The sequence below is a fragment of the Crocodylus porosus genome, unplaced genomic scaffold (assembly GCF_001723895.1).
Source record: "Crocodylus porosus isolate Cpor-Errol unplaced genomic scaffold, CroPor_comp1, whole genome shotgun sequence".
NCBI lineage: Eukaryota > Metazoa > Chordata > Crocodylia > Crocodylidae > Crocodylus > Crocodylus porosus.
In genome coordinates, this window is record NW_017728931.1 from 28,332,771 (window position 1) to 28,344,032 (window position 11,262).

General features: G+C 42.0%; 1 protein-coding gene across 1 annotated transcript in view; it reads right to left on the bottom strand.

Moving 5' to 3' along the window:
• Positions 1-11,257, bottom strand: part of PDE3A (phosphodiesterase 3A) — a gene marked incomplete at its 5' end in the record, with an annotated part of 372,180 nt that extends 360,923 nt beyond the window's left edge. Inside the window, one exon of the mRNA XM_019543875.1 lies at positions 10,481-11,257. Coding sequence (XP_019399420.1) covers positions 10,481-11,257 — 777 coding nt within the window. The remainder of the gene's footprint in view (positions 1-10,480) is intronic.
• Positions 11,258-11,262: the final 5 nt, after the last annotated feature.

Below are 11,262 nucleotides of genomic sequence, written 5' to 3' on the forward strand. Positions count from 1 at the left end.
ACTCCTTCCTGTCAGTACACCACTGATGGCAGGGAGCAGGGCTACCCACGGGGCCTCCTGGCACCAGATCGCCCTGGGAAGCTGCTGCTGCCTGCAGGGAGCATCACGCCTACCGCTAGCCCCTGGCCCTAGCTTGACCAGAGAGGAGGCAGCATGCACTGCCCACCCCAGATGCCTGCAGCCAGGATGCCTGGCAGGGCCATGGTGCCCCTGGCAAGGGCAACTGGAACCTCCTGGCTCTAGAGGGGCACCAGCTGCTGATCACCACCAACCACCGAAGCGTTGCCAGCAAAACTGGAAATGCTACTGGGGGCGGGGGAGCACCAGCCAGTGCTACCCACTCCCTGGCCAGCAAAGGCCAATTTTAGGGGGGAGTCACATGTCCCATATACCCCCCTACATGTTGCCTGCCCCCTGGCATCCCAGGGGGCCTCTGGGCCTGGGCGCAGTGGGCCCATGCATTAATCCACCCAAACTCCAGAAGTTCAGATTCTCTAATTCTCTCCAAGTACCTTTTCTCTTTGCTCTTTAGACACTCATATGCTCATATGTGGTCATGTTAACATGGATAGAGCTAGTCAGATATCAGAATAGCATATTGAAGGTAGTTAAAATTTTCAGATCAATTACTTATTATATTGTCAGTTTACGAAACTAAGGGAACTATTATATTCATCAAACAAGTTATTCAAGAAGTATATCATGATGTTTTGCAGAGAATATATTGGTAAAATCATTTCTCCTATCATTACAGACTGAGTCACCAGGCACAAAATAAATTGTTGGTGTCCCCAGTGAGGTTTAATTTCCTGCCGTAATCTGCAATACAGTGTAAATGATACAATTCTGACAATCAAATTCAAGTCATGTGTATCAGTCTTTAAATAAAGAGTCAGCATCACCCAAGGACTGGGCTCTTATGCAATGGTTGCCCAAATTACACTGACAAGAAGAATCAAACTACAAGAACACAGTCAAATTATTTATTATACCCAAGATGTATCAACTATACAGATGTTCATTTCAGCTATCCTATAGCAGCACTATTGGAACCATACCTAAATATGTTATTTACATTTAAAAAAATTGCATGCCTATGAATATCTTCTAAATGTAGTATGACCAATAGTGTCTTCTTTATTTTCATAACTAGCAGAGAACAAAAAGCAGAAACTTCAATGTTCTAGGATAGCTCTTTCATTGTGACCACACAATGAAGTAAGGAACAGAAAACAAATAATTAAAGGGTTGTACGTATGGAGAAACTGACAAGAAGTGCCACAGCAGAATTACTGTTCTCCTAAAACTATTTCAGGATAATTTTAGGCACTATATTTCAGAGTAAAAGGGGCACTTTATTCATGAACAGACATGCCGATCAATTTTCTTTCAGCGTGTTCAAATGGGGGAGGTCAGCAAAAACTTCTCTGTTCCCTTATTTCTTTAGTAGGTCACACTGTGTGGGTATCAGCTAATTACTTCCCAGATAAGATACCCAGGGCTTTAAAAAGCAAATATCCAATATAAAATTAAGTCAAAAACATGACAGATTCTGGCTACCTGCTTTTTTCAAGTAGCAAAAGAACCTATGAGATTCAAACTACTATGATCCATGGGCAAACAAGAACCCCAAATCTACTAGCTTATTCTCTCTTAGAAGTTACTCTTCTTAAAAAAAAAAGTAAAAATCTTCACTGAGGTAACCCTTGAGAATAGCAAGTAGTGCAGTACCTACGGTAGGCCACATCATATTCCTAGAAGCAGTAAACCTACAAATAATTTATTCTGCAGAACATTTACAGTGTTCAAGTTAATTCTAATTTAAAGAGGGCTCTGCCGAATTGCTACTTTTTAGCTCTCCTCAGCTGTCTCTCTTAGCAATTCCATAATTGTCAGGCCAGTCTTATAAAGTTTCATTAATACAGTTCTTAGAGCTAGAGGTAAGATTCCGCGGAAGATTTTAGTGATGCGTAAAGCAATTTTATTTAAAAAAAACCCCTTGAACATAAGCTAAAAAACCTATCTATAAAACAATACCAAACATGGGCAGCTCACAGGCTACAGAGTATGCAAATAAGTCACTTTAATTGGGAACACTGTTGTGGAAGGGTGGAGGCAGCAGATAGGGAGAGCACATCTATAGTCAGAGTTATTTCTGACACACACTGGAGTTTACATTTTCCCAGCCTTTGAACAGACCATGAAATAAAACATTAGACTTAACTGCTCTACCCGGTTTCTCATAGGAAATATTTTCCCCAACAATTTTCAGTACTTGATTGTTTTAGGATGATAGGAAATGCCGTAACAGATCACAGCAGCGGTCCACTGAGTTCCAAGTTCTATCTGTGTCAGTAGCCAGTCCCAGATGCTTTAGGAGGAAAGAGTAGAGTTATTTTACTGCTGCCAGATGCATGACTCATCTATAAGGGAAGTTTCTTCTTAGCTACTATCAGTTGGTGGCTTCCTTAGGCTCTGAAGCATAAGTTAGCTAAAAAAGAGGATTTTTTTTAATGGAATTGAAGTATGGGTGGTCTCATTATTCATGACACATTTTTAATATTCTTAAAAAATTCTACTTAGCGCTTGGCCTAAGTAATATCTTGTGATAGTAAGTTCTGTGGGCTAATCATGCTTTGTAACAGAGTACTGTTTTCAAAAGTTTACAATTAAATTATTTTAATTGAATTGGCTCTCCCCTCCACTCATCATAAGAAATGCATTATTCAACATTTCATAGCTTTCTATCAAGGTAACTGATTTCCAGAAGCATGGCTATACTTGTTTGGGTTCTTTTTCAACTGTCTACATTCAATCCTCACTGAGAAGATTCCCCAAGCCCCGAACACTTTGCATCACATATCCTGAGATCCTCTATTTTCAATACACCTCACACTGGAAAAAGGTACCCAAATCTCTATCACTGTTCCAGACAAACATTTACTGCTAGTACACGTAATAGAAACCTATGGTAAAAACGGATTCTATCCCATTTCCATACAAACATTGTTTTCATTTTAGCTTTCCACAAGGACACCAAGGTCTTTTTCCTGATTGGTTATGTCGCTTAATTTAGAACCTAATAAGTTGTGAAAATAGTAAGAATCTTCCTTCTTACTGTAATTTTAACCTTTTTTTGGTCAAAATTTGAATATACGAACACATTATTGGCCGATTTAAGTCACTCACTAGCACTGGCTAATTTAAGTGATTGTGTCCCACCAGCACATTTTCCTGTTTATCATTTTCCAACATAACTAATAAGAAATCCAGTGATTAGAGTACAGAATTGTGAAGCATGATCACTGCAAAATATCATGTTCTCTGTATGGCAATGTCACTCTTTTCTTCTGTTTTCTGACTCTTGACCAATTACTAGGCCACTACCTCATACCTCACAATTATTTACTTAACAGCTTTTAGTTGGGGCCCAGATCAAAATCTTACTGGATGCCCAAACACATTCTTCCAGCCGGTATGCATTATTTGTTAACCTATCCAACTAATTCTAACAGACTAGAGAGGAATGATTTTTCTTTACAGAAGTTGTGCTGGTTTGTCCCTATCCCACCAAGTTTGCTGAGATACAACTGATGCTTAAACAATCATCAGCTAAGTTTTATTGGTGCTTTACCTAGGCATTTAAAAGTGAGACACACAAAGCATAAGTTTCTATTATAAGACCCATTAACTGACTGAAGGAACCACAAAAAAGGATACATTTATTCCCAAATTAACTCCAGTGTACCGATGATGGACTTTTTCATGATGATTTGATTTTATTTGCTACACTTGTCTGTAAGTGATAGTGCAAATTTAGAATAGGGTCTCTTGTGCCCTCTAGGGACCAACCCTGTAACAGTAACAAACTAACTTTACTCACATGAACATTCTTGCCAATGCCAATGGGACAACCCTTGGGAATAAGCATTTGCAAGCCTACGGGTGTCCTGCTATTCAGTTTGGTTAGCAGAAGAGGATATGCAGGGAAGCAAAAAACACCCTTTCAGGTGTGACGCACACAATTTTCTCTCACACTTCCATAGATTAAACTTACTTCCCAAGAAAAGCTTAATTGAGAAAATATTTGATATCTGCTATTGCCCTTTCAAAGCTAGAGGTTAAAAAAAGTAAAAGAACAAGTAAACTTCAATGGCTGTATTTCTCATACATATGGTTACTTTGTTGAGAAGACTCCTGATACACCAGAACTATCAAATTTACTCTGCTAGTAGCAAATACTAAACAAGCCAAAATAAATGAAAACTGTATATTCTAGGTATGCTTATTTCTGAATGATATGCTGGGTAATATAGAACAGAATCTGAGGGCATGCTTTTGTAAACTATGCAAACGGAAACCTTCTCTGAAATCCACTCAAATGAGAGAGAAAAGTTCTCACTTACTTCTTTGAATCTCACTGAACAACCAACATTACTTAGCACATCTAATTGGATAATATAGGCTGTATAACATTTGGTGGATATGAAAACATATTTGTTAGCAACAGACTGAATTCTTTAAATTTCAGCAGGTCCTTTTTTCCTTTCCCCCTAAACTGCTTAGGATGTCATCAGCTCACGTCCATTTCAAATCCTGTGGATTTTGGCCATAACAGCTCATCTTTCCCTAGCTTCAGAGACTTAAGAAAAAAAACTGGGGGGTGGGGGGGGATGCCTCCTCTTTCCAAAATACAGTTTGAGTGTCAAGTTTCCAGTTTGTGTCAAAAAAAAGGTCTGAACAGCAAGCACAGCAAAGCAGGACAAATTCATATAAATGTCACAATGTCCAAAACATCGTGTGTTACTGCTTTGTCTCGAGCGTCTCAAAACACACTTCATACACAGGGTCACTGTTCTAGTTGTTTATTTAATTAACATGACAAGCCTGCATACACAGGGTTTCTTTCAGCTCTGCAGCTTTGCATTTTCACACTTTACACTCAGTTCAGAGAGAACAGAAAGTCACTACTGTATTTTATTCTTTTCCATCCATAGGCCAAAAAAAATACTTTATTTAAGAGACAAACAAAAATAGATTGTAAACCTATCATGACAGTTTCCCCCCAACAGCTTTTAATTTTTTTCAGTAAAATAAAAAAAAAATTGAAGAAAACTCAGTTTGCTTCAGCAAAATCATCCTAAAAAAATTGCATATAATTTGTTATATGATTATTCAGGAGTCTGACTTAATATTTTAAGCAAGAATATTTCAGCCAATAGCAAGATGACATAAATTATCATTATCACCATTTATGAAAAGAAATCAGTATTGCCAATGAAACTTCTCAGAGTGGCTGCAGTTTAATTAGAGAACTGGCTAAAAACGTAACTAGACAGATTCTATTGCAGCACTGACTTAATTAGGTGTATACCAAAAATTCAGTGCCCAAGTCATAACCTAAACAACAAACTGATGCATCTACACTGTACATGCTTTTCCTTCTAGCCCCTGCAATTAAACATAGGTATTCTAGAATGCCTTTAATTACATACCATTCCTAGAGAGATAATGTCAACATTGCAGATTTAAGGTTTTATTCCAAATTCATAGCTATTAAAGGAAATTTGTTCCTCTTTAAGTTAATTATGACGGGGACCAAGAGAGAACTCCACTTAGTCCTCACATATGAAAAGCACTCCCTAGCAAACAGAGAAAGAATGAAGATATATTTTTGTAGAAGCAAGGGGTTTTGTTTATTTATTTTAAAAAACAAAACCAAACCAACACTTCTAGATCTCATCACTGCAGGGGTACCTTCTCCTAATGTGAATTAATGTTGCCTGGTTTTCCCAAGCCTGCAGACAGGCAGCTTTAATACCGGACCTGGCTCACTGCTTTCACAAGCAGCAGAGTAACAACTGGCAAAATTCAATTAATTTTCATGGCTAGTATTCACAATTCCAGAACAGGGCTAAAACTGACAAGAATCATTGCAGTTTCACTCTGCTGCTATCTGAGACAGATCAGAGAGACAGGCAATTGAAGCCACTGGTGTGAAAAGAGAAGGTTTAGAAGAAAGCTGCTGTAGCAGACATACATATCCTCTCACAGCAGCTGCAATCATTAAAATCATGAAGATACAGGTACTCTTCCTTTCAAGGAGACAGGTGAACCAACATTTCTTCCTCTCCAAACAATTTTGGGCAGAAAAGGTGCAAACAAGAGGGCAAGAGAAAGATTCTCCTTTCTGACACAAAAGAGGAGAGGCTGGTGAAAGGAAACTAGTGATCAGGCACCCTATTAGGCAGGCAGAAGCTGAAGGCAACACGCTAGGGCTTATTGTCCAACAATCAGATACTGGACAAAGACACCGCACCAGGGGAGCACTGTTAGAGTTCATCCACAGTCCCTTCCTATCTCTGTCACAACCCACATCCAAGCACTCTACTGTCGCTAATCCTCCTAGCACACCCTGTTGGGGAAACCAGGATTTTAGAATGAAAGTTCCCCAGGCTCTGCATACTCAGTGACAAAGCTGAGCCTACACTTGAGGAGTCCCTTGTCTCAGTTTCAAGTTCATTTGGTTTTCAAGTTAGCAACTGTTTTAACCCCCATTATGGTGTTTTCTAATTCAGGAGGATGACAGCTATAGTGTATGCCTTAAAGTGATCCTAGACACACACACTCACTCACCAAGTTGAGCTACCAGCAGTTGGAACTACGGTTCATTAGGCAAAACTAGCTTGTAATAAGTTTACGTTAAGTGACAAGACAGTTCGGGGTGGGGGAGGGTGGGGCAGGAGCATGCGAAGGAAACTGGTGCACATACAGCACAGACACTCTCCCAGAAACATTTTTTTTTGAACAGCTACCCCATATAGTTTAGGGCCAAAGCCACAGTTACACCAACACACCTGTCCATTTCTTACTTGCACTGAACCTGAAACACGATTCAGATACACTATATCCCTAATACATGGTATGCAGCTGGAAACGCCAGGCCTTCTGGATCTCTTCTTATGCCAGTTTTAGGGGAAGAGGATAAGGATGGCATACCAAGGTGTAAAGAAGCTCTAGATATCAAGAGCTGTGTAAGCTACAAGCAGCTTTCAAAACATGCCCTCTATTTAAATCAATAGGAAAAAACCAAACAAACTATTCATTCATGAACCACTTTTCTGATCAGTTCCTCTCAAAGCTGGGTGCCTGATACCTCAAGGAATAGAGCATCTTTAGCCACTACAGCTAAAAATAGGGGATAGACAGCATCTCAACAGTTCAGGCCACAACAAAGTACTCGCTGCTCATTGAGGACTGTGAACATTTTATTCCAAACTACTTGTTCAGTTCAGGGAAAAAACACAAAATCACACTATAAATAAAATCAGAATTATTTCACAGAGGGTAAAAAATATATTTTACTACCTCTTTTTTTTTTTTTTAAATGGCTAAACAAATTTTCTTTGTTACATGTAAAATTTATTTGAGGCCGAGAACAAAGATGACAAGTTTCCACAGTAGTGGTAATTCAAGGATATGGGAAAAAAAATGTGACTGTTCACACCAGGAACTTAGAGCAAAACCCCTTTATTTAAAGATATAAAAAGAAAGCTGCATTAACACCTATATAGCTCATATTTACTTAACGTTTCTGAACACATTTTACAGAATAGTTCCTGTTTATACATTTACATCTTCGTTGCTTGACCCCACCAACCATACACTGCACCCCAACACCACTGCTATTTTGTGGGGAGGAGGAAGACAACCACACACCCTAATATTTCTAAGGTTTAGGAAGATCATAAATTACTATACACAATTAGCTCAGGGAGTTTTTCCTGGCAATCAAGGAAAAGCTTAAACAACTGTAAGAACTAATGAGCAATATACGAGAATTTCATAAGGCCTATGTATCCTATATTAAACTTCCTTAAAATGCAAGCCTAATTTTTACCCTATTGACCATGTAGCAGATCTGTTCAAATGAGCTACTTCCACTTGAAAGCATGCAAAAAAACTTTCTTCTTATTTAAATTGGGTTGGGGGGGGAGGGGGAGGAAAGGAGGGAGGTCAGGGTATTGGATTTGTTTTTAGGAGTGCTCATCTCTATTTTTAACATGTTATATTTAAAAGCTGTCCCAAAAAGAAACATTTATATTTGGCTGCTTTAAATCTACGGGGAACTGATTTCTTCTATAAACGCAAACTCTGTTTTGCTGTCCGCCAAAAACAGAGAGAGTGTCCCACACTTCCTAACCTTTTCTGAGAGCCTCCCAGGCTCTTTTCTGCCATTCTTAACTTAAAAGAAGAGCTTTAGAAAGAGGAAATTTGGAAGAAAGTTCACACAATATAACAATCTGCTTCCTAAAAAACGAAGTAGGAAAGAATCATAGATACTTGTATTATATGGTGATGTGAGCAATCCAAAGTCCTACTGATTAAATATTAAAGGAGAACAATTTAATTTAAAAAAATGCCCAAATCTTTAAATTCATTAATTGAATTATTGTCAAGTGGCTCCATCCTCTTTCTTCCGCAGGAATACTAAAACTTCTCAGAACACAATTGAGTCTTACTCTCAAGTTAAAATTGGTTTCTTTGATGGCCTAAAGTTGCTCTCTGCTCCGATCAATTTATCAATATGATAGCTGATCAAGAGGATTTACAAAAAAAGGCAGCAACTAGAGTAGAGTGGAACAGATTGGATCAAAATGTTTGTATTTAAACACTTGCTGGAAAACTGCATTTGGTTTGAAGTGCCACAACAAGTGGAAAAATATTTTAAACGCTGCAAATGATCATCGGAAGAAACCACCGGAAGTAACTAGCTAGCATGCAATAAATTTAAGCAACTTTATTTTCTTCCCTTGAATATCATATATTTACAAATGATTCTTACACCCAACACACACTCTCTCAGAAAGTTCATAATAAAAGAAAATCAGAACTGAGTCAGCTTTCTATTTTTTCCACACAGTATTTGCTCAGGCACTGCAGTAAATAATATTTTATCTAAACAAAAGTGTTAAATAAGTACAGTTTGCTGTAAAATAAGCCTCCAGTATATAATGTTGCCAGGCGCCTTTCTAGAAAAATGTCACAACCAACCACAAAGAGATGTAATCAAACCATTTCCAGAAACAAACTAGCCACCCACATCATATGGTTAGATGCCATTACTTAGAAAATACTTAGTTGCTTACCCAGCAAGGCACCCAAAGAAAGCCGTTGGTGTACTGGAATAAGCTTTAGCAGACCACATTTCATGGATTCATTTTTAATATTAATTGAAAAGGGAAACTTAATACCATTTGCCATTTATTTCCACTTGGGCTTCCCTTTTCACCACCAAGGAAATGACACACTTACTCCAAATAGTTCAATCACACTCAGTCCATTGAAAGATTCTTCTCACATATAACACTAAATCCCAGAAAATAATCTGAATGTGAAATTAAGTTTCCTCAACATCCTAACTGTGAGGCTGCAAAGATACTCATTTCCATGCGTTTCATATCTTTAGATATCTTTTTTCCCCCCTTTCCTTCCACAGCTTGCTTTAAAAAAGCTTTTTTGGATACTGCACACGTGCATTTCTATTGAAACCACCACCTATTCCCCCTCCAACATACTCGAGTCAAAAATGCACAACTAACACAGATCTAGTATCAAAGGACTGAAGAGCAGCGGCAAAAACTGCTTGATACCTTAGAGATACAAATGTCTGCATCTCTATAATAGCTTTTATCACAACACTTAGACTGTTGGGGGGGGGGGTATGTTCTATAGATATTTATCAATATATACCTACAGAAATAGATGATATAATCTGTATCCATATAATCTACAAAAATTGCTATATAATCTAGAGAGAGAGGGGGAGATGGATAGCTAAATCTGTATCCACATAATCTGCAGATATTGCTATATGAATAAACTAATCTGTATAGAGATCATCTTGATACACAGAGATGGACAGGATAGAGATAAATGGTGTGTGCTATATACATAAAATCTGAAGAGACAGTCTCTAGATATACTCCATATCGACAGACATCTGCCTACTTCTACGTATATCCATCTAGAGAGGTAGTGGGGGGCTATATCTATCCCGATAGCTCGCTCTCTGTCTCTCCCCATCTCTCTGTTGCGGAGTCTGTAGAGTCCTAATCTCTCTCCCTCTCCCTCCACAGCTGTCTGTACGCATCAGTCCTGAGGAGTCCGGGCGGGTGCCCACAGCCGTGCTGCTCAGAGGCCCCTTCTCCTCGGCTCTGCCCGTCGGAACCGCGCAGCGACTCGGCGGGGGCCCGGGGGCGCCGCTCTCCACCCCCCGAGCCGGGAAGCGCAGACAGCGGAGCCCTCCCGCAGCCCGCAGCGCAGGCACTCGCCACCCGCCGAGCGGGACAGCCCCGGGCGCTGCCTGCGTCCCGCTCCGCTGCCGGGAGGAGCCAAGAAAGTTTGCGGCCGCCGCGAAGTTTGGGCGGCGGCGGCACCCCTTGCTCGCTCTCGCCCCTCTCCCCGGCGCGGCGCGTACCTGCTCCCGAGGTATGCAGGGCAGCGAGGTCCTGCGATGCGACTTGCTGCAGCCGGACATCTCGGCGGAGATCATGGAGCTGGAGCGCCGCCGCCTCCTCAGCACCGGGACGTCCGGCCGGGGCAGCGGGGTGCCGGCGAGCTGGCGGGGCCCGGGCCCGGGCCGGGGCAGGAGGCGCTGCGCGGAGCCGGCCAGCAGGATGCCCAGCAGCCCGAGCGCGTAGGCCAGGTAGGGTCTCCAGGCCAGCTGGATCCTGTCCAGGGACACGAGGGCCGTGGTCCGGACGGCGCTAGTCACGGCGATCATGAGGACGCCCTGCCGCAGCTTCAGCACCAGCCATGTCGCGGCGGCCAGGCAGCTCAGCACCACCCCCGTGGCGGGGAAGGAGAGCAAGTGATCCTCCCCCACCGCCAAGCCGCGCTGCACGAGCGCTTCCCCCCCGCAGCAGGCGGCCAGCAGCCAGGCGGCGGTGTGCGGCCGGACCCCAGCGCGCAGCAAGTACCAGCCCATCCAGAAGAAGGCACCCACGAGGCTGCCGAGCAGCGCGGCCGGCTGCAGCCCCGCGCGGGGTAGGGGCAGGGGCGAGGGCGAGCCTCCCTCTCCTCCTCCGCCGCCGTCCTTCTCCTCCTCCAGCCCCGCGCGGAGCAGCAGAGCAAGCGCCAAGCACAGGCACCCGGCGCACACGGCCCAGGAAACTTTCCGGGAGCTGCGGATGTGGTGCAGCGCCCGCGCCCGCCAGCACGTCCCGGCTGCCCGCGCCTGCCCGCTGCCAGGAGGGCGAT